The sequence below is a fragment of the Lontra canadensis genome, unplaced genomic scaffold (assembly GCF_010015895.1).
Source record: "Lontra canadensis isolate GAN:19392208 unplaced genomic scaffold, GSC_riverotter_1.0 scaffold141, whole genome shotgun sequence".
Taxonomy (NCBI): domain Eukaryota; kingdom Metazoa; phylum Chordata; class Mammalia; order Carnivora; family Mustelidae; genus Lontra; species Lontra canadensis.
In genome coordinates this window covers 3,221,200-3,246,057 of record NW_022631135.1, presented here as the reverse complement: position 1 = coordinate 3,246,057, position 24,858 = coordinate 3,221,200, and the positions used below count along the sequence as shown (strand labels likewise).

The 24,858-nt window shown below is 36.6% G+C and overlaps 1 protein-coding gene across 6 annotated transcripts in view; it reads right to left on the bottom strand.

The window, feature by feature from the left end:
• The window catches only part of EYA4 (EYA transcriptional coactivator and phosphatase 4), a 300,751-nt gene that overhangs the window by 117,011 nt on the left and 158,882 nt on the right, over positions 1–24,858 (bottom strand). For 5 of the 6 annotated variants that reach the window (XM_032843485.1, XM_032843484.1, XM_032843486.1 and 2 more), the window contains one exon: positions 10,638–10,687. The exons of the other annotated variant lie outside the window; for it this stretch is intronic. In XM_032843485.1, coding sequence (XP_032699376.1) covers positions 10,638–10,687 — 50 coding nt within the window. The remainder of the gene's footprint in view (positions 1–10,637; positions 10,688–24,858) is intronic. 6 annotated transcript variants of the gene reach the window in all.

Genomic DNA, 24,858 nt, shown 5'->3' with positions numbered 1-24,858 from the left:
CAAATGAGAACACTGTATGGGTTGCTAAGACAACAGAGATGAGATGATTAACTGTAAGATAATGAGCAGAATCTTTGTGTCTTTATGAATCAAAATTCTGGAATCTAATGCCTCCTCTGTATATATAACTAAAATTTAAGAGTATTACTTTAAAAAAAAATGTCTTCAGGATTTTGAGGTCTGCTGGTGAAGAAGCTTACAGCCTTCTGATCAGCCAGAGCCCTTGTCTTGGAGGACATTCGCCCTGTGGCAGAAAGAGGTGTTCCTGGCAAGGAATCAAGTCAGTCTGGGGGCTGCGGGCAGTGATGGATGAGCTGCCTGTCAGAGATTATTACCCATAGGTCAGGGAAAAATTATTTGCAATGGATTTACCAAAACTGTAAATAAATGTTTTCAAAATACAGTGATTAACAGAACCAGCAGCTTTTTCTAGAATGTTACTACTTCAAATTTGAAACTCTGGGCTCACTCCCTCTGAGCCACCAGGCCCTCCTCCTTGGTGCTGCAACACGCCAGGTGGGCAAGGCTCCCACTGAAGGTCTGTGCAGTGGCTCAAGCCCAAGGGAATGAACTTCTCCCAGCCCTACTCTGGTTGTACTACCAGCTCCTTCATGTCTTTGCTTAAATATCGCCCAATTTAAAACCAGAACCCACTCCATCCCAATACTCCGCATACTTCGCTTTGTTGCCTGCATTGATCATCTTCTGAAATAAACCATCATCACACACGCTCCTGTTTCGTTCACTGAAATATCCCAAGCACCCACTCCAGTGCCTGACACACAGAAGATGCTTGTAAACAGTCACTCTAAGGGCAAGAATTAGTGTTCCTCTAAATGAACTGCTGAAAAGAAAACTGTAAGATCTTGTTTCTTTCCACCTTAAGTTGGCCCAACACACTGACGGCCCTCCAAAGTTCCTGTTTTCTACTCAGTCAAGTCTAGAACTTTGTGCTAAAGATACCCCAAGTCCAGAATAACCATACGGATTTATGTAGCCCAGTAACTCCTAAGCAGAACCTCGGCCACCATGCTAAACACTCAGAGACCCTCACTACCCCCAACTGTAGTAATTTAGATTATCATTCTGATGCAAAGTAGAATCTCCTCTCAGCTCCTGGGGTCCTCTGGATAAAAGTCACTAAACAAAGGCGACTTTATGTGGTGTGTGACTCTGACCAAATTAATTCAAAGCAGCTAACAGTCTCCAGGAAGACTGTTATGTATTACGAACCATAAAGATTTCAGAAGAACTCAGTTTACTGCAAGAGAGGCTGAACCAGGACCACAGACATTCTCTGGAACCGATCACTAATAACATGTGGGGAAATCAAATGTTTTCTCATCTTTAGAGAATAATGCAGGCGGTCAGGAAGAAGCAGCCAGATCCCTCCCACTGCCACCATCCTATTTCAAGCTGAATCTATTATTTCATGCTTTATAATATGTTTATTGGTTCTTAAGACAAATAAATAATACATGATGTAGAAAATTTAGAAAACATGTTTGAACTATGAAAAAAAAAATAGCGTCAAATGTCACCTCAAAATAACCCCAGTTTGCTCACTGTCTCTCAGGCCTTTTAAGTAAGTCTCAGAGCTAGCTTCCCTGCCTCCAGGCCCCTAGGTCAAGTTGCTTTATCATGACAACTACAGTTGAATCATGGTATCACCTGCTCAGTAATCCACCGGTAACCTCCCAGTACCTGGAAAGGTGGCCTGCCAAAACTTCAAATTTGGACTCTAGGTTACTAGTCACTGGTTTTATTTCTTTGAATGCATTTGACAGTTTTTGTTTTGTTTTGTTTTGTTTTATTTACCTAAGTCCAAACCTATATACTCATTTTGACAAGATTATCTTCAGAAAGATAAGTAATTTCAATCGTTACATGAAGTGCATTCATCAGACAGTCACCTAACAACTGGAGGAAGTGGAGAAAGTAATTTACATTTGCCATGGTGTCTGACAGCAGAGGACAAGGACTGGGGCCCACTGAAGAGCAGCTGGTCATCCTGGGGATTGGGACAGCAGGGGTAAACTGCAAGAAGGTTTTTCAGTAAGGGGTGAGTGGAGTACCTCCTACCACTTGGCGTAAAGCTCTCTCACACGATCTCTTCTTTGTTGACTGCAGCTTGTAGATGTCAGACCTATGAAATCAAGCTCCAAGTCTCCGTACAAGCAAAGGTGATAACCACTGCGTTATATGTGATGAGGGAAGACTAGAGAGCAATAAAAACTGGATTATGTAAAATAAAGGACTTGGGGAAGGGTCAATGGAGAAAACAGTCTTGGACAAAGGTAGAAAGTAGAGGTACTTGTTGGGTTATCTGCTCAGCGGTCTTCTCTTGGAAGTTCTTCTCACCCATGCTTCCTGTGCTCCCAGGGGTGGCTCCTGAAAGCCAAGTTTCTGTTTTGTGAACCCGTCCCACTAATGCCATTCCCTGCCCCAGAAATTTGGAGCTGAGATAAGGAAAAAGAGAGAGATTCTAGGCTAGAGGTTTCACCTACAGAAGTATAAATTATAAAATCAGAGGCAGTAACATGTGGGCATTTTCCTCCTACTGTGAGACCTTGGGAGAATATAAGCCCAATCAGCCGGTCCTCATCAGGAGGTAAGACATGAAAGTGGCCAAGCAGCCAGGACGTGTGTGAACAAGAAATGAGCAGGAAGGCGAGCCCTGCTCGCACATCTTACAAAATCTTTCAAATCCTCTCCTTTCACGTTCCCTAAGACACCACATTCTAGTTTAATACTGAAACAATAAAGTGACAAATAAACAAGCAAAACACCTCTTTTCTGCCTAAACTGCTTCATGGTGGCAGCTACAACCAGTGAGTGCTAACAAAAAAACAACAAAAAACAAAACATTAGAAATCCAAGCCAGCAACATTCTGAGTTAATTTACCTATTTTCCAATCTCACTGACCATTTTCCCACATGAATCAAGTAGAACCACGTGGGGCAACTATAAAAAAAAATCCCCATCAGGGGCGTTCAGATGGTTAAGTGTCTGCCTTGCGCTCAGGTCATGATCCCAGAGATCTGCGATCTGAGCCCCTCATCTGCGGGGAGCCTGCTTCTCCCTTTTCCTCTGCCTAGTGCTACCTCTCTCTGTAAAATAAATAAATAAAATCTTTAAAAAAAAAAAAAAAGATCCACATCAGTTTCGGTTTCTAGTCCTTTCTTGCACCCACTGGGGTTCTCTTTTCCCCATTTCTTCAAATCTTATCTATTCTCTGACATTCAGCCACAGCCCTAAGTCTTCCCTGCAAGCCGTCCCCAGTGCTCCAGCCTCACAGTGCTCAGGGTCCAAGCTGCACTCCGGTGGCACTGTCTTCTAACTCTCTAGTGAAATGAGCTCCTCTGTAGAACTACCAAGCAAGTATTGCCCTAAAACGGATGCTTTCAGGAAGCCACACAACACCCAAATCTTATTTGACTCTATGGTCTATATAGGGAATAGGGAAGAAGGAAAAACAATGAAAATCAGAGTACATATGTCACTGGTATAGCTTCACCTTGAACGTACTTTCTGAGATGCATAGTAGAGTCACGTATTCTTATGCTGGTTTCCAACTGGAGGAAGAATACGAAATAGGACGACTAAATGAATAGCTAACAGATTGGCATAAGGGCAATAGGGCAGTAGATAACATGTAGCCCAAAGAGTCCCTGGCCATATCCAGACAGTAAGTAGGTAAAAGCATGTGTGTCCTTATTTTTTACCTCATGCACACAATTCTATTTTTAAGATTATTTATGCACGCTTCTATGTATATTCTAAATGTCTGCCGGATACTTTTTCTGGTCAAGGAACAGGGTAGCCCCATATGGAAAGTGTCATCAACAAAGGCTCATCTGACAGCAGGGCAGAACAGAAAGGCAAGATCTGCAGGGAGCCAAGAGAGCCGCTTGAAAATTCGTTGTATTAATTCAGAGGTAAGGTGAGGACAGCTTCAACTTTCACAGTGCCAGTGGGAAGGGCAGGATAAAGAGATTCCAAACGTAGCTGAGGACAATTAAATGTGACTTGATGACCAACAGGACTTGGGAAAGGAAAGAGAGAAAGAGGTCAGAGATCACTCTCGAGTCCTGACATGGGACACAACTGAAAGAATTATCACTGGAAAGGAAAGATCCTGGGGGAGGGAGTGTAGTCATCATATTTTTTTACAAGAGGAGTTTGAGATGGCAGGGTGAAAGCCCTAATAAAATTGTATTAGGGATTTGTGGTTACAAGAGCGGTTCCAGGAAAGATTACAAGCTAGATTTGTGTATCTGGAAGTCACCGTTCACTAAACTGGTAAGTACTGAGGGACCTGGTACATGCTAAGCACTGTGCTCTCTACTCGTGATACAACAGGGACCAGAAAGAAGCAGATGCCACCCTCACCTCATGGAGCTTACAGCGTAGTGAATGAAGCCAACATTAACCAAATGAGGTGCTTCTGAAGGAGCAGCATGCAGGGCCAGGCAGCCAGAGGACAGTAGGGCTGGACCACTGGGCTCACCAGGGAAGAGCAGAGATCCTAGGAGGGATGAGCCGAGATGAAGTTGGTGAGCAAAGTGGGTGAGCAAAGCAGGGTGGGGGAACACAGCACAAATGCGGAAGGAGCAGTCCAGCCTCTGTGTAAGGACAACGGCCTCTCTGAGTACAGACCCTTTCACCAGGGGAGGCCTGACTGAAACCGAAGCTAGAGGAAGAGCAGTGCCCAGAGAATGCTAGGCATTGTGGGCCATGGCAAGACCAGTGGACAGAGGGGCAGCGGGGTGGCTCGGTCACTCAAACATCTCACTCTTGACTTGGACTCAGGTCATGATCTCAGGGTACTGAGATCAAGCTCCACATAGGGCCTCCTACTGAGCAGGAAGGTTGCTTGTCTCCCTCTCCCTCTCCCTCTCCCCCTGAGAGCATGCTCTCTCTAATAAGTAAATAAATAAATCTTTTTTTTTTTTTTAAAGAGTTATGAACTGAAATTACATGTGAAAAACATGAAGTGGGAAGCAAGCAAAAAGATCAAGAGCCAAACCTAGGGATCCGAAGCCATAAAGCAAAAGCTAAAAACACATATGTGTTATGTGAATTAAGTACCAATGATGGGGGCCCCTGGGTGGTTCAGTGGGTTAAAGCCTCTGCCTTCAGCTCAGGTCATGACCTCAGGGTCCTGGAATTGAGCCCCACACTGGGCTCTCTCCTCGGTGGGGAGCCTGCTTCCCGCTCTCTTTCTGCCTGCTGCTCTGCCTACTTGTGATCTCTGTCTGTCAAATAAATAAATAAAATCTTTAAAAAAAAAATTACCAATGATGAGGCCCTTCTTCCCTTTAGCTACAGCCCATCCTTCTCCACTACTGGGTTTAAGACGTCTTGTTCAATTTTGAACACATAATAAGAAACTATTCTATGAGGACCAGTGTGTAAGGGCCTTTCACATGTATTATTTTACTCTCATTTACTCATTTAATCTTGGAAGATAATTAAATTTGGAGAGGAAGTAATCCCCCAAATTGACAAGTATAGAGATAATACTGAGCTGTGTTGGCCAATAAAGATACGTCACCAGGAAGCCCCAGTGAACTACAGGGAAGGGCTGATCACAAACCTGTATGACAAGACACCTAGAAAACAACAATCTAAGTTTTGAGACTGTTCTTTAAATCTTCAAGTAACACTAATTGATATCAGGGATTAGCAGATACCTCAGACAAACATCTGAGGAAACCAGCTCAATACGCTACCATGACCCAAAGGGTCAAGATATCCCAGATACTGAGGATACAATGAACAGCAACACGGAACACATTCTTCATTCTTGTTTAGAATCCCAGCTCTTTCCACACCTGTAGATCTGTCAACACACATCAGAGAGGGCAAAGTAGATTCAGAAACTTCTGGAAAATGCTAGCCAAAATGATGAAGAGAACAGAGAGGCATCCTCATGAGGCCAGACTTTGAAATGAGATAAAATGCTTGCACAACTGGAAAGAAAAAGATGAGACTGGTAGGACTCAGGTGAATTAAACCATTTTATAATCTAGACTGAGTTCCCAGATTGAGTTCTTTCTCTTCCATTCCCCAAACACGAGAATTAAATCACACTCTTAGAATATTTATCCATCATTTATCGTTTTCAGGGCAGGCTGAAAGAAGCAGTTTTAAACAACTAGAAAGAATGAATAATTACTTTGTATTGTGATTAGTAATTTTCTGAGTTTTATAGTCCAGAATACTATAGTCTATAATATTTGCTAGTATGTAGCTAAGTCAGAGAAATGACTACATAAACATGGACTGGGACAGCTAGACTATGTTCCTGATAGAACCTGTTTATTGGTCCTACATTCTGAAATTTGCAAGTTTAAGAACATGCAATCTGGTAGTAATGAATTTTCATGCTTTTAGAGACAGAATATTGGGCCACATGGGCTTCTGATTTGACAGAGTGAAATACAAATGTGTGCTTTCACAAAGGGGCCCTCACTTTTCACTGCTATGAAAAAATACACCATTTAAATTTTTGATAGGAAATTCTGTATCAACTAACATTTCAAACTTCTGGAAGCATTACGATAATTATTTTACTAGCAAATAAATATGTACAGCTTAATGCCTTAAATATTAACACTGTTAAATCATAATTGTTTACATAATATGAATCAGTGGCATTTTCAAAGGTTTTATACAGAGACCCTGAATACATCAAATTCCTGAGGCTCACTGAAATAGATATTACACTGAGATTCATTCTGGTGCTTCTTTAAAAGCTGAGAGTCATTTTGCCTTTCTCTTGATAACTGTAAAGTCAATATAGACTACGGCAAGTCAAAGCACACAACCAAGCCTTTGCTGGTTTCAGGAAACCCCATTTCTCAGCAAACAAAATTTCTGAATCTATGAAGCAGGGAAGAAAGGTACACCCTCACCATTACCCACCGAATCATTCTGTTTAACCTTCACATGGAAAAACCATCATCTTAGCTCACAGGTACTGTGAGTACTTCCCATATTTGAACACGCTGCCTTAGATTCCCCTACTACAATCTGCTGGTGCTTGGTCCAGTGGCCAGGCTGAGAGAAAAAGAACATCTATTTCCTAGAAGTCACTTCACACAGCCAATTTCAACAAAATGTGTATTTTCAGTCACTCCTTAATTAATAGAAGAAGTAGGAAACAAAATTTCTGGATTTGAGTTTTATTTCCTTTCTGTGTTCTTGAGGTCTTCTTGGTGAAAATGCTGTATGAGTTTGTGACCCAAACAGGAAAAAAAGTGAAGGGAAACCAAATCCCACCAAAGAAATCGTTCAGGTTATCATGAGGACTATTTTGACATACAGCCATATTTGCATACAGGATATTTGCTACAAATGCAATTACAAAATGAAATAAAAATTCTTTCCTCACCTCTTATCAGAAAGAACTAGAAGTAGTAAAGTTAAAAATATGTAAGACTTATAGAAATTTCCATTAGCTTCACTTGTCCATAATCTATTCATTACAGTATAGTTAAACAAGATGCATGTATTTTCAGAGAAGACTCAAAGGAGGCACAAATCTACACAAATAAATTCACCATCTATACAGGGGGAAAATCAACATAAAAATGATATTTCCATTCATGTTTTGGGGTCGTCTATCTAGTAACAGACAATTTTAGGATAAGAAAAAATGAAAAAATACAGATTTTAGTTTTCTCTCTTATCCATTTTATAGTCAATATTAGTTTTAGGAACAAAGGCCAACAATCCTATTACATGATTAGCAACATGGAGGAAAGCAAAAAAAAAAAAAAAAAAAAGTCAATTTTGCTATGAAGCACATTATATCCCTTGCCATATGACATCAAGTTCAGTATAGTTTTAGGAGTCTGAGAAAATGTAGTCCCTAATATCTGACTTCTAGTATATACATATAATATTATTTCTAAGAAGACATTTTTACCTTCCTGACATAGTTTTGTAAAGTCTCTTTTTCCCAATCTACCAGTCCCATCTGCAGCCCAAACATTTCTTTCCAAAAGAGGAATTAAAGCCAAGCAAGACAAAGAATTTGCTGATACACATGTCACCCTAAGAATTTTCCTTACCAAGTCTCCACACCCAATTTAATTACTTCCCTACTGTAAAAACACTTTCCATCTACATTTATTCTAATCTTTTCAAATCCAAAACCAACACACTATAAAGCTAGCCAAATAAATGAATTATATTAGCTTTAGGTTCCAAGTGAGGCAGCACTTTATAAGGCCATAGGTCTCTAGCTTTCATGCATTTTATGCTGATGCAGTGTTTCATTTGGAGCTCAACTCTTTACTTTAGATTTGTTTAGAATAGAATTATCTAGCCCCAGGCTTTAAATCTCAATCTGAATTGATCAATCTCTTTCTCCTTTTTTCTCTATCTCAGTGTTCTCTCTCTTTCCCTCTCTCTCTTTCTTTCTCTCTCACACACAGGAGAAGGGAGGGAGGGAAGGAGAGAAAGAGAATACAGGAAGGTTTGTGGTTACAATGAGCACCAAAGAATGTACCCATGTACATATCTTGCTAAAGCAAGGCTGCCTGGTGTCCATAATAAAGGCATTTTGGGGTGTCTCTGTGTATGTGTGTGTTTAATAGGTGATAAAACTGAACCTCAGCATATGCATACAATAAATACTATTTTGGGCATTCTTGGATGCTTTGACTATTCAGTAAGTTATTGTATCATTTTTGTGTAAAATGATATTTTGCACAATGCAAATTTTTTGTGCAAAATGATTTGTGCAAAATGATATTCCATCATTGCTTTAACTAAGTGCAAGTTTTAACACTCTAATACCTAATAGCTATGAGTAAACAGAGAAGCCAAGAATAGCCATGCCTTTATGTTACTGACACTTTCAGAGTGTGGAGACTGTCCCTTGCACCAGAAGTTAGAAGAGGAGACCAGCCAAGACCAGACCAACCATCTCTTGGTTTCCAGGAAATAAAGGCAGTTTTCAATTAATATATATATATTAATATAATAATATAGTCTATATTATAAAATAAAATATATTTTAAATAGTCTCTTAAAAATAATCACAGTTTACCTTAGAAACAAAATTGTACTTCTAAGGTCATATAAGCTGGGATTTGCTAGATAAAAGAGAATGATCTAATTCCGGTTTAAATACACTGAGTTCAAAATTCTCTGTTTTTCCTCTAAGTTACTGATATCAATTGTGAACACAACCAGTTTGGTGCTTTCTGCTTGTTTAAAATTTATTTAAGCATAACACCATGTCCAAAAATCCTGAGTGGACTTAAGGGAAAAATTTTTGATATAAAATATCACTAAGGATGATGATATTGCCTCTTAAAAATTAATCCTCAAGATCAGCTTTGCAAAAATTACCTAATTACTTAAATAACAAATCATAGGTAGGTCACTCAGAAAGGTCAGCAAAATGATTAGGAAGGAAATACCCACAAGGATTAGAGCTTAGACCTTTCTTTCTCTCCATGCATCCTGGAATTACTCTGCTTTGTAGGAAAACCTTTAATGGTTCATCCATTTCCTAATGCTCTGATAAGCTACTTGTTTATATTTTGATATCCAATTATAAAGGACAAAGATCAAAATGTCAAAGAACAAATGTCAAAAGTCTTGTATCATATTTGTATACTCTTGATGATCCAAAAGAAAAGACCATTTACAATCATTTTAATGTAAGATGTATCAGAATTAACTATAGGAAAATCATACTGCATAAAGTGAGGGAAGAGTTATTCAAACTGTCAATGTTGGCGCAAAATATATACTTGTTCTCCAAAAAAAATATATGGTGGCCATAAACATTTCCCTTAGATGTTGTATTGCTGTATTACACCAAGAGAATCACTTCTTACATCATACACTGAAGCAAGGAGGGAGGACAAAAGAAACTAAGACCCATCTCACCATTAAATACAAATTTGTAACAAGCTAAGTTATAGCATTAATATCATATCCTGGTTATGTTTATTATTGTAATGGTATTTATAATACTTCTTAAAATTCAAGCCTGGATTTTGAAATAAAAATCTGTAGGCCTAAAAAGATCTCTTGGGCATCCAGTCTAAGTACAAAAAAAGAAATGGCACGAAGTTCCTGTATGTGGTGGTCTGACCATCTTATTGGATCATTTCTACTTGCTCCAAATAACCCAAAAGAGAAGGTCGAGTCAATTTTGATTTTTCCAATTTGACAGCATTCTCAAAATCTAGCAATGCTTTATCAAAAAAAAAAAAAAAAATAGAAGTACTATAGTTTTTTGGTAAACAGAGATTTGAGAGTTATTCAGTTTCTGGAACAATTTCAGATGTGAATACATTATAAGAAAAGATTAGAAAGCAAAATGTAGCTAAGCTCATAGAGTAAATGGAAAGGGAAGAAGCTTTCAAGTATTTCTAGAGGATGTCTATTATCATTCTTTAAAGCTGACTTCAATTGGAATCCTCTTTATTCATATTATGGCTAACAGTCCTATAGCCAACATGAAATGCAGTTTTCATGAAGAAAAAGTTCTTAAAGAACCTCAACGTTTCAAATCACGGTTGTATCTGGAGTATGACATCTTACTAGTTAGTTCTCCACAATTGCCATTTTCCTTAGTGGAGTCCCGGCCTCCATTTTACAGTACCTGGAATTCTGAGCTTCTGAAACGTCTGGTTCTGTGCACGTTTTCTTTACCTGTAAGAAAAGAGGCCTAGTTATTCTCATATGAAAACGTAACTTCCTCACTCAGGTTCACACACTTGATGAAGCAGATACAGCTCTGCTCACCTAGATCTCTAGAAAATAATCCCCACACTTCTCAGCCGCAGGATGCAGGGCTTAACAACGGATTTCATTATCCCATGATCGACGGCCGCAGGCACTTCCCTAGACGCCATCAGTATGTAAAATGTTCGGCTGAAATGGCTTGGGACTAGCTTAACTAGGAACAAAGAAACCAAAGAACCAGGTTTCCCACTTAGGAACAAGAAAGCCATACTGTTCTCAATTCACGAAGAAATGTTTTTCCAATTGATACTGCTTCTGTCCTCTACCACAGTGCACAATAATAAACACCAGGTTCTGGGGGCAAAGCATCGTGTGAGCTAAAACATTCACATATTAATTTTCATTTTCTCAATCCAGTGGCTGTATGCTTTATATATTTCTCAGCATATCAATTAAGTCTCAGCAGGGCTCACAGACTTCTCACATATATTTGCAGTATATTTTGCAGACTGTATTTCCACTTTGTGGTTTTTGACCCACAAAAGGTAAGGAATGAAAGTAACTTGTGCTTCTAGGACTTCTAGGACTAACCATTTCTGGACAACAGTGTGTGATACATTCTCTGAAAGAAGCATGGATAACTTTATCTGATCACTATGGGCTTAATGGTATATGATACGCAAAGTAGACTCAATTTAAAAAATTCCTTAGTTAATATGGATCATGAACAATACACATTTACAAGGCCACGGTTAGACACTCTCAGTGTTAAAATCATGAGGGTCCATCTATGCAACCTACAGAATCCAAGGCATTTTAAATTCTAATGCGAAGCTTAGAGGTGAAAAATAAGTCTACTGGATATACACCATGGGCACACACTATGGGTGTTAACAGTGATACAAAATGCATCTCTTAAGAGTAAGTTTTGAGGGGCATCTGGGTGGCTCAGTTGGTTAAGTGTCTGACTCTGGCTTAGGTCATGATCTCAGGGTCCTAGGTTCAAGCCCTGCATCAGGCTCCCGACTCAGTGTAGAATCTGTCTGCTCCTCTCCCTCTGCCCCCTCACCGCCACCTCCACTCATGCTCTCTCTCTCCCTTTCTAATAAATAAATAAAATCTTAAAAAAAAAAAAAGAGTAAGTTTTGAATTTTAAAGATCCAGCATTGTCTTTCCAGCTCATAAAATAATTTTCTCCTCCTCTGACTCAGAAGAACACATAAAAAAAAACACAAAAACTCCTATGCTTTCAAATATCTATGTGTTTTGCTTTAATTTCTAAGCCTAGACATTTTCATCATCTGGGAAATCAATTATTTTGCTTGATTAACCTCACTCTCCGTTGTATCCTATGTATACATTTATACAATAGGAAAATAAACCTGATGAGCAAAGAGATTATCGTCCCTGTCTCATCATGGAGCAGCTCCTATGCTCTTAACATGAATTCAGCACCATGAGATAGAAGGGTGAAGAAATATTTCAAGAGGAATTAGTTAAAAGAAAAAATTTTAAAAAATGAATACTTTTCTTAAAATATAAACAAAATTTCCTACAAAACCCAAAAAAGTCATATGCCCACTAAAAATTATCCAAAAAGAAAAAAGAAAAGCTATAAGGGTAGTATACTAGAACAAAACCCTTATTTCCCACCAGGTTATTTTATATGATTCGTCACCAGAAACTACATGAACTGTCCAATGAATATGCAGAATCACCTCAAAGTCAATGTTACTTTCCTCAAGACTATGATGACTAGATTTTGGGACTGGCTGAAGAAGCCCCAGACCACACTAGCAAACTCCAAAGCAAGAGTCAGAACCAGATAAGCTTCCTATGGCTTAAAAAACAAAGGATTTAAAAAAAAAAAATACTCGTGGCTTTTATAAAGCATCGTTCTTTAAATAATTAACCAGAAAGTTCTGATTATTTTATTTAGTCTCAGAATAGTAATTACGATGGCAAAGAACACATCTACTGATTACTCACTGTCTAATACCCACTGAGTCTCAGTTTCATAGCTAAAGCTATGATGAAAGACTGAAGTAGATACAGATATTCTTTATCCATATAAATTGCTAGAGCTATAAATTCCACAAAGTGATCTTTTTTAGGGTTTCATTCATTTATTCATGGTCCAATGAGGGAAGAATAACATTTAGAATACCATGACTGCTATAGGAAAGGTCTGTACAGTGTTATGGTTGCTTAGAGGAAAATCCGGCCCAGTCAAAGGAAGATGGGGATAGCAACAAAGGAAGTGACTTCTCAAATGAGTCTTTAAAAAGACAAAGTCTTCAAAGACTAAATCTGGAGAAAAGTTATTTCAATATCAAGGGATTTTCCAGAAGAATCCTATTATGAAGAAGACCTTACACATAACAAAGAATTCAGAATTTATCTTTGGGCACTTAAGAACATTGATGAGTTTTAATAGACAACCTCGGTAGAGATGATGTAGAAGATAGTGTAGAAGCGGGGTGAAGTGAAGGCTGTAGAGACTAATGCAACAGGAGAGAGAGTTTCAGCTCCACAAGAGCAGAGATGGCATTGATCTTGCCCATTATTACACCCCTAGCCTTGAGAAGAAGCTCCCTGTTACGGTCTGAATGTTTGTGTCCCCGCAGAATGCATATGCTGGAATCCCAACCCCTGGAGATTATGAAGTGGGGCCTCTGGGAGGTGCTTAGGCCATCAGGGTGGAGCCTTTGTTAATGAGATTGATGCTTTAGTGAAAGATATCCCACAGGGCTCCCTACCCTTTCTACCACGTGAGGACACAGCAAGAAGGCACTAGCTATGAACCAGGAAGCAAGTTCTCACCACATGACCACGCTAGTAGCACGATCTTGGACTTCCAGCATTTAGAACCACCAGAAATAAATTCCTGTTGTTTAGAAGCTGCCCAGTCTGTGGTGTTTTGATATGGCAGCTCAAGTGGACTCAGACACTCCCCAAATACGAGTTTAATAAGTGAAACACATTTCAAGCCATTGGTGAGAGATGGTGACAACCTAAATTAAGACAAGAACTATGAGGACAGAGGTGAGAGGATATTTTTCACAGATATTTCTGATACAACTGACAGAATATTATTACTGATTGAAGCAAAGTACCAAGATGAATATGACTTGATCTTCTAATCTGTCCTTGAAAAGAAATTTTGATAATACCGAAGACCAAAAAAGATGTTAACTTATAACTTCTTTAAAATACTTCAAAAACCTCTGTCTTGTTTCTGAACTGATTGGCAAAAGTGAAATGAATCATTAGGAAACGTATATGTTGACTGTGTCTTGATCATGGAACTAGAAGGCAAATGGATAGTGTAACTAAATTTGAATACACCCTCCCATCTGAGAGATCAGCAACACCTCCTTAAATGTGGCTGCTGAAGTAGGTATGCTACTGGAGAATGAATATCCTTGCAAAATATATAGAACCTTCTGTTTTCAGAGATCACCAACTAAGTTTTCAATTTGTTTTTGAAAAAAGTAGAAACAGGAAGGCAAAGAAGTGAGGCAGAATTTCATGCCCGTATTTTAAATCAAGGCCTAATTTTCATAAGACACACAAGGAGGTGAACAAACAATATGCCAAAAGGAAAAAGACAAATAACATTAATAAATGCGTTTAATAGGCTGCACTAATGTGAATTTTTACCCTACTTAACGTTATAAAAGTACAGGCAAAATCAAAGCAAAATGAAAAACAATTACAAGTTTATTTTTAAAAAAATAACTATTCGGTATGTCATCAACATAAAAATATCAAAACACCAAATTTTTGGAATGAATGAATGAATGAGAGCTAAAAGTTTTAAGTGTTTATTGTATGCCAGGCACAAGGCTTAGGTAGAAACTCTTTTTTCCCAATTCATAGATGAGAATACTGAGAATCAGGAAGATTAATCTGCAAGCAAGTTGTGTAGGAAAATTCAATTCCAGATTTATAAAGGCATTTTAACCAGTACATTAAGAACCTAAAATTCATAAACACACTACTTAAAATGTTTAAAATGAAGATCAAAAATGTCTTACTCTTTATAAGTTGAATTTTTACTACATCATAATAATGATAATTGCTGTCATTTATTAAGCAATTACTTTTTTCCACTCACTGTGCTGGAGTATGTATATATGCAATCTCGTTTAATCTATGAAGATGGGTGTGATGGATGAAATCTTCCTTTTACAAAAGAGAAGACTAGAGCTCAACAAGGTTAAACAACTTGTCCGGTGTTCCACCGCTAGCACTAAAAGGGATGGATTTAGAATTGAATACTATGCACCAAACCTTTCTTTCTCTCCTGTACTAGATGTGCTGGTTGCTATTAGTAGGTTTTTTAAAACTAAGAGCTGAAATTAACATCCCATGGAAAAATTTTTAAAGAACCTACTAGTTATTTCCTACAATACATCAACCATTAAAGGAATCTTTTAAATTGGGCTACTGAAATACCCTGTCTTTATCAAGCACTGGTAACATTTAAAGTCCACAGAAGCAAAATGAAATGGAGCTTTAAAGAAATTTTCCAAAAACCTCTAGTATCCAGTGCCCCTACCAACACTGCAACAACTGCAGAAAAGGTCTTGTGTGCTTCTGTTGATCTTTTACATCTGAGTTATCAGAAGTGGCTAACTCAACAGCGCTTTAACTGAAAGCACTGGGGTGTACTAGGTACCATTCTGGGCATGGAGGTGGACCAGAGCTGAGGAGTCCAGCAGAGTAGCCTCTAACCACCTTTCACTATTTAGTGCAGCTAGTCTACACTGAGATACGCTGGAAGGGTAAAAGGTGCACAGGATTTCAAAGAGTTAATGTGAAAAAAATGTAAAGTATCTCAGTATTTTTTATGTTGAGAAATGAAATATTTTAGAGATACTGGGTTTATAAAATAATTTCCCGTTTCTTTTTATTTTTCTAAGGCAGCTACTAAAGAAACAGAAAATACATATGTGGCATATACACTCTTTCTGTGGACAAAACTGACTCAGACCCACAAAAAACCTGCTTGCGTGGGTCATGCGTTCTAGGGGAGACAACATGTAATGAATCTGCGAACAGGTAAACAAAGAATATGTCAGTGGTAAGTCCCAAGAGAAAGCAGAATAAAGGATAGAGAACACTGCTTCATAATATTACAATAGCTAGACAATTATAAAAGTGGTTCTAATTTCATAATACTAATCACCCCTCCAGTTTTTCAGGCTGTATGTATACAAGGAATGTAAACTACTTTTCAAATGAATTGTAAAGAATGTAGGATTTGGTATTGAGAGTCATCAACAGTTTCAATGTCTGCAAAATAAATGCAGAATATTTCATCTCTAGAATTTTTTCATTATGACTATTATATTCAAGTATAAAAAACACCTTCAAATTCTTCTTATTTTCTAACCACTTACACCCTTCGAAAAGCTTATAGTCTTCTCAGGAAAAACAGAATTAACTCATTTTAAAAAATTGCAAAGAAGAACAAATTTCTTTTATCCCATCTACCATCTTCTTAAAAAGCTGGAGCCAATTATCCCAATTATTTTCTACTTAATCTTGCTGTTTATAAGTCCTGAAACATTAAAGATAATAAAAAAAGGATGGAATAATAGATGATGACAGTTTAAAAAGACCTCTTTTGTAACTTCATTTTGTTTTGAAATGAATTTTAATGATTGAGTCTCAGAATATATAATACAGTGATAATAAAGGATCAACTCTACAATTATAAATCCAAGATAAAAACTTTAGAGATGAAAGTCTGCTGATGTAATGAATAGCTCATTATACATATTTTTATGGATGGTGTGTTAGACAATCTTTATTTCTTCACTAAACTGTATAGGAAATATCATAAATTAGATTTCAATGAAGCATGTTTAAGGAAAAAAAAGGATAAAAAGATACATAAAAATAAAATCTATTCTCCAAATTCAAATTTTATTATAGATTATTGCTTGGAAAAATCTTTGTAAATACAGAAAGTGATGCAGAGTTATTGTCAACAACAAAAATTTAGGTTGTCAACTATGGTTGTATTTCGAATGTGAATGAACTCCAAATATGCTTACTAAACAATATTTATACAAATATCATAACTGTCAGTGCCCAGTGTCTTATATCAATGTATATGTGATAAAATGTATTTTATGACTGGATTGGATAAAGTTGTAAATAATTGCCCAATAAAGCAGAATAGGTATCTAACTTCAGTTATCTTTAGGTTCTGACTTAGTGAAAATAAGAGACTGCTTGAAATATCAATTGTTGTGACATTTCTCATATTTTCTAATACTTAGAAAGTTGGTTATATCTGAACTGCAAATTATATAATGGAATGAAAAAGTATTTTCTTGTAATTATTTCAGCTGTATTCTAGGAATATAACTTATACTCTCATTAAATACATTTTAGTTAGATGGCCCTTTTAAAAACTTTTAATTTTTTACAATTGAACCAGCTGATACTTTTATGGGCTTCCTCAGATCATCTTGTTCTCAGGTTAGTAGAATTAAATACATATGAATTAAAATATGTTTTTTTTATTTTACTTCAGAATGCATATAGTAACATAACTAAGAAAATATAAAAGTAGGTGTCTCAACTAATTTTTAAAAATTGAGCCAAAATAATAATAGTTGGAATATTCAACAAAATACATAATTTTTACTACAGAGGCTTTTGCCAAAAATTATTCTAATACTTACTTGGAATAGTCAAATAGAATATGTGCATTTTATAAATATGATATTTACAAGTGAACACTACTCCAGAACTTAGCATTGGATGCATACTTTAATGAGGTAATCTGTGATTATTTGTACAACCAAGTTTATAATTTATGTTTAGAAGATCAGCATAGAATTGCTCTTCTGCTAGTAGTCCCATACAAATGAAACTTAGACACTATCTAAACTGGCTTCAACTGAAATGTCCCCACATTTCTCAACAAGACTTATTTTACATTTTTCTATATGTTACAATTCATTTCTTCACTTCTAAAAACTTAAGACATAAAAACATCTTTGAAACACAGAAGTTATTATGTAAGTTTTTAAAAATATATCACTGTTTTAATATGCCCCCACAAACTAGAGGCTTCTTAAATAAAATAAAATAAAAATAAAATAAATGAGTAACATAAAATAAAATGCCATTTTGCCAGATGGTGGTCAAAAAATTAAGTCTTAGTGACAGACTTCATAAAAATCTAATTACTAATAAACTAAATCTACTTTTATAAGGTGTCACTCTTTCTTAGAAACAAAAATCCTGCGTTTCTAAAATGCGTACATTTCTAAAATCCTTTTCATGGAGTTCGGAACATTTCTTTACTCTTCCGTTTACTTAGCATATCCCTTTTCAAGCTCTTTAACATTGCTTCCCCAAACTTCTCCCCTGCAACACCAAGTATCATTTTCCCAAAGCCCAAAGCTTTTTATTTTCTCAAAGCTATTTATTTATTATAAAAATGAGGGAACTCTACAACATAACTGGAAATCTACATCCACTTCAGTTCAAAGAAAAATTGCCATATCCTTTTTTTAACCGCTATACATAGATAAAATACAAAGATACAATTGGATGCTCTGTTTTTAACTGCAACACTAAACAAAATAATCATCTCTACTAAGAACAATAGGGTAAGAGCGTTAATAAGTAAAAATCCACAACCAAAAACCTGAAGTAGAAATTATTCTACCCCTCTGGTATTGGACTGTCATGGGCAAGATCTTACTTGATTTCTGGTCTTGAAAGCAGGGGGCCTTCCAGGACCCAGCTTTGGGGGAGGGAAGTTATACAAAATCACCCACTGGGGAGGAATTATATTTTAAAAGTAAAAAATCCTATAGGCTATAACTCTTCATCAACTTCAACTGTCACAATAGCATTCACATTATTTGAGAGTTCATTGCAAGGTTGGATATATTTAAAACGCAACTTAGTAACAATGACTCAGGGAAGCAAAACATAATTATATATGTACACCATACAAGTATTAAATCAAATGTCAAGCCTCATAAGCTTTTAGAATTTGGAAGCACATTCTCTCCTTAATTATGCCAGAGTCCTTTGTCACCTGCCATAAACTCCACATACACTGTATGAAATATCCAGGAAAATTTCAAACTCCTTCTAAGGGTATGTTTTTTCATTATTACCCAACAGGGACTATATCAAAGGTAACATAGTACTTAAAATGCCACAAAAGGAACCATAAGATGCCTTAATGTATCATGTTACAGCACATATGAATGGTTTTTTTTTCCCCCCTTCCAAGTTTGGAAGCAAGACTAGATTGTTCAAGCATAATACTCTGTCTAAATATGATAGATAAGTCTTAAAAGGTTTTTTTTTTTTTTTTTTGCTCTCATAAATGTGTACTATAAACACCTAAGAGATATTTACCCATAGATCTTGGTCTCATTTATATATCATATTTACATGTTTCTCTTCAGTCCTGGATGTCACAAAGCAGACAGTATTAAAACAAGAAAAGAAAGGGGAATATTCAATTCTAAACCAAGAACTAGCACTTAAGGAGCATAGTGTTAATTTGGTAGAAGCCGCTGCAATTAAATTCAAATTGCTGACTTTACTATATATTTCTCTATGTACCAAGAAGGAATAATTCCACCTACATTAAATATAAACATCTTTTAGCCTTAGATTTCCCCCTATTCAAGCAAAGATTTATGAATTCACACAAATAATGCTTTAAAAATAATTTTAAGAGTTGACCTTATTTTTCCTACATAGAGAAGTCTTGCTAATGTTTTTAGCAATGTCTTCTGTGTCTTTCTGGGGTTCCCCTGCCTTTTTTTTAGATATTGGAATGTTTTGGCCACAAGGTTAAGAAAAACTTCCCCATTTATCATGACCTGCCACGCACAACAGGCCCCCAGACAACGCAGCCTTCTACCACTTAACAAATTCAGCTCATCTCAGCCATGAAACTTCAAAAGAATTTGGCCACAGGCATAGATTAGCTATCATTTGTTTTGCAGCATAAATATCAATCATTCTGTAACATACTCTAGTATACCGAACATCATTTGTCTAATAGGTATAACTGATAACTAACCTTTTCAATTTGAATAATAATAATATAGAGATAATCTGGTTTATTAATATATAATTGTAGAGTTTATGTGTAATAATTTTAGTAAAAGCTTCTGTTAAAATCTCTTAGTTTGAACCAAATATATAAACTCTAAATGACATATTGAATTAATATATAAAAACTCTCCTAATGTTTCCAAAGGTATCACAGTAACTTAAGGAAAACTGAAAAATCCTTTGACTTTAAAAAATTGATGGGGAGAACATAAATAATAATATGTTAAAGGCGATTTTAAATTGAATGGAATATATCTGTAGATTAATCTGAAGATTCATTTACCTATAATGTAAATATTTCTGGCACTTTTATATTGGCTTTTATAAAAGTAAACAAAGAGTTATATTTCCAAATCCTGTAAATTTTAAATTCTTGATCTCCCATCAAATGACAACTTTTTTAAAGAGAAAATCCCAGGGTGGTGCCATCAAGTTTTTTTATTTTTTAACTGAACTATATATAAGAAGAAAAAATATATTTGTAGCATTACTCATTTTAATGATTTTTTTCAAATAATTTTAGCAACATTTTTCAGCTTTAAAACCTAACGTAGTTTTATATTAAATCCATCTTGCAAAGCATTGTTATAAAAAGCTAATAAATCACCTTTCCTTAAGTTTTAATCCTAAAATGAAAATCCTCATTAGCAGAGTTAATAAAACACAGACTGTGACATAATTTACACATTAAAAAAAACAAACAAATTATAAGATTGCTGTCTGAGCAGATTTTCTATCAAATTAAATTAACATTTTCAATTACAGTTTCACGTGAAACATTTCACACATACAAATTTGTGATAAGAAGAAATATTCCTATTAACTGTGCAAGTTCAAGTATAAAACTAAGCAATTTATTTTAAGCCTTTTTGAAATGTAGAAGTTGATTCCTTACATGGAAGTAAGAATTTAGTCAGGTAATCTCACAATTTTTCTGACCCTAAATATTTACCTGTCATAAGGAATGGAGCACCCTTTGCGGTTTCAAAGTAAAACCACACAGTGGTTAAACACAAGGGTTAAAGAGTAAAGGAATTATAGATTAGGTCTATCTGTAGTGAAGGTCTCATTCTAGGTAAACCTAATAAATAATTGAAATATACTTACGATTTTTTCCTCTTTGACCTCAATTAAAATGGCTTTGTGAGAGCAGGTTCTAAGGACAATTTATCCTGGTTTCCTCAATACACACTTATGAAGTCATCTGGCTTTTGTATTTCTTCAACAGCTGCATTACCTTCAAAATTGGCTTGCACCATTTCCCCAAAGCAAAATGTAAGACTGCCCCCAGACACACACAACCACCTTCCTTCTGCTGGGGGGGGCTGCGTGCTGGAAAAGTGAGATCCTACGATTTTGAAAATTCTAACAGTAATTTTTAAGAACTTGGAGGAAGAAAGAGAAAAATCAAGAGATTTTTTTAAAACTGACTTTTCTGTTTTCCTTTTCCTCCTTCCCTGTCCCTCCTCTTCTCTCTCTCTCCCTTTCTCTCTCTCTCTCTCTCCCTCTACCTTCCTCTCTCTCTCTCCCTCCCTCCCTCTTCCCAAGTTCTAACACAAAGCATTACAGTTTATTGGTATCTGCTTCTGTCACCATTTTTGATTAAATAATATTCTTGTAGTTTAGAACACTTCTGGTGAAAAAACAAACACTCAAAAAGCAAACGAAGGTAGTGCATCATTGTTCAATTAGACAGGATTTCAGAAAATCATAACTGCAATCAAGGAAAGGAGCAGGAAACCGGATAGTGCTGACTGATGTTCAGTAGACCCTGGAAACCAAACTGGAAAACTTATTGGCTGTGATAATTCATCCTCTCTCTCTTCAAACAGGTTCCCTAAACAATCTAACTCTGGCAGTAAATCAGTGGTCACAGACACTTAGAATTAGAGGATATTTTCTCCTCCTGAATCGTGTTTTGCTCACAAGAATAATAAAACAGTACTAACAGAGCAAAACTTTCCTCAGTTGTCTTGAATAAAAGAAATCTTTTAGATACTGAAGTTATTCTGATAATTTACTACATCTTAGCCCCTTGATGCAGCAAAACAGCAATTCACACTCTTTCTTCATGAGATTCAAAGAGACAAACCTATATCCAAATAATCTAAACCAAAGCACATCAAAGGCTTCTACATCAAGGTTCTAAATCAAAGTCCCACTCAACGGCACAACCAACTGAAGGTAAAACCAACTACAAAGTTAAGATTTTTTAAAGAAGTTAAACTTGATTTTACTATTAGAATTTTAGGGGAAAAAATCCCGTAAGAATAGGGAAACATTGTTCTCTTAAAAAAATGTAAACACTTATCATTGAGATGACTGCATTTGAAATCTAAAGAAAAATCCAAATTTAGCACAAAATTTCAAAACAAAAATTATCCAGAAAAGAAAATTTTTCATTTAAATAGATGGCATTATGTTTTTTTAAAATCCTAGAGCATGCAGCTATCAGGGAAAACTCCTTAAAATCCACTATTAGTATTTTTTAATGAAATGTAATCTACTTACTATCAATTACTGTTTCACCTGCATTTCTCCTAGCATTAACATAATGTTATTACATTTTATGAAGGAAAAACAAAATGCTTTTAAAATTTTAGCATGGGCGGCTGGATATTTTCTCTATACCGACCTACTTCCTCAATTTTATGTATATATTTCTTCTATTATCTTTAGGCTAAAACTGAGAAAAATCCAAACAAATTATTTCGATTAACATTCTTCTCTGAGAAAGAACTGCCTATATTTAAATGTATGACTTACCATACCATATAATAGTCATTATAATGTCTCAATCAAAAGTTAAATACAACTTACCTCATTTCAAGTCCCAAAACCTGAAACTAATTCCAGTTTTATTTGGAAGTAAGTTTTGTGTGTGCATGAGTGTGTGTGTGTGTGTGAGTGTGAAGTTCAACGGCCAATAAATTTCACTCCCCAGTATGAGTAGAATGAAACCTGGTTTGAGGATTACACAATACTCTGAAGGGTTTATAGTCTCTAACCAACATCCAGGTAGCCTTAAAAACACCTTGCTCTGGCATGAATCTTCTGGCTCCAGAAGCAGTGCAGCTATTTGGGTTAACTGGGAGGACACCTGGAGAGTAAACACTCTTGGCTCCAGCCAATGGCTTTCCACGCCCTTCTGTTTATAGTAAGATGACTTGCCATCAGAGGTCACCCCCATCAACAGCACCTGTCTTTCAGTGGGCATACAGGAAACAGATCGCCTTTACCCTGACTTCTAGGCTACTAACCTGCTGTCCTCACAACCCACTGGTATAGTTACTCGAAGAGTTAAATCCCTGCATTAAATTTTCTAAAATCAAATGTTACTTTAATTTCTTTTAAAGCAAAACATTTCTGTAGAAGAAATACGTCTTGCCAAGTGAAGGATTGGTACTCATTTAAGTAAGGATTACATGAGGGTTGTTAGTCAATGTCCAAACTAGCATTTTGGTTTTTGTTCCTTTCAGGGTTTTTATTTTATTTCATTTGTTTTGGTTGAGGAAGAAGTCCTGTAAAATTTTACTTTCATTATTACATTTCTGCATTAAGTACATTTTCTTCTTCCCTTGAGCACACAGATATGTTTGCTGACAAAGTGGGAAGTTAATTGCAGTCATTTTTATTTAATTCATTTTTATGTACTTTTATTTGAGGTAGAGGAAGGGATGATCACAACTATAAATTTTTGCACAGAGGTCATCATTTCATGTAAAATGTTTTCTAAAACAAAGCCTTTTATGTTTACCAAGGAAGAAAAGAAGTATGTTGAATTCTAATGAAAACAAAGAGCTAAATACAAGAGATCAGGATAATGCAGATTAAGCCTCTCCTCTGGCACTGAAGTTTCCCTTCTTTCTAATTTATTTTTTTAAAAAATGTTTCCTTTAGAGAAAACGATATTATGAAACTTTCATCCCTTCGCCCTTTAAAAACATGCCCGTGGATCTCCAAAAACTAAGCTCATTGGCTAAGTCCCTCCTACAATATTTCAATTCAGCCTTTACAGGCATTACGGGAATTACTGCCTCCAATTTAGTCTACATAATTCTGGGATGATTTCTTCCACTTTTCCTGATCTTTACACAGTGTGGCTCTAAATACCAGGGAGGCCAAGCTTCCAAAATAAAGACCGATAGCCAAGGGGTAAAGAGCTCAATGGGGCTTGTAGGTGGCACGGGAACTGAGAAGCCACCCGCTGCTTCGGGTCTGCGAGGCGCTCCAGAAAGCCCGGTGCCCTCGGCACCTGAAGAGGGCGCTGTCTTCCCGTGGGGCTGGCTGCTGGCAGCCGTCCCTGAGGCTGGGAAACTGGGTAACTGTAAACCAACTGAACCATTCACCTGCAAGCCCCCGTTCAGGCCAGGTCTGGATGCCGCTGCAATTCTTTCTGGACAGAGAGCTGCCTGGCTCTGTCAGAGTTAATAAAATGTGCTGATCAATTATTTTAGAGACCTCGTTTTGGCAGATCCAGTGCTTTGTTGCAAGCATGGCTGGATCACTACAAGTAGTGTCAGCTGTGCAGCCAAAGCTTAAGTAGTTAGAGCTTTGTAGGGACTATGGTAGACATTAGAGTTTTTAATTTCAACAGAATAGGCTTCTGAAATGGCTACTTCCTTTAAGGAGTGGAAGTCGCTCAGTATTTCCTAAATGCGGAAGAGCTCAAGAAACAGTCATTGAAGCAAAATGTATGTCAATGCCTGATCCATTAGAGACCCAGAGAACTGTACCTATAACCCTGAGAAGCACAAAGTAAGTTCTTCATGAATTAAAGAAGGCTGGCTAGATGGTGATCTTCTTCCCCAGTAGGCATGGGGGCCCGTGAGGAAGAGGGTCAGTGAGCAATGTGGGATGAAAACTTTATGAATAAGGCAACTATGAACATGAAAACAAATGTCATTTGTAGTTACAACCCTTTAAGAGTACAAATAACTACAATCTTTCTGATGAAAAAGATAATCTTTATCTCAGCTTATATTAGTTCATCAAAGTGTTCCTAATTGGTGTACCATTAC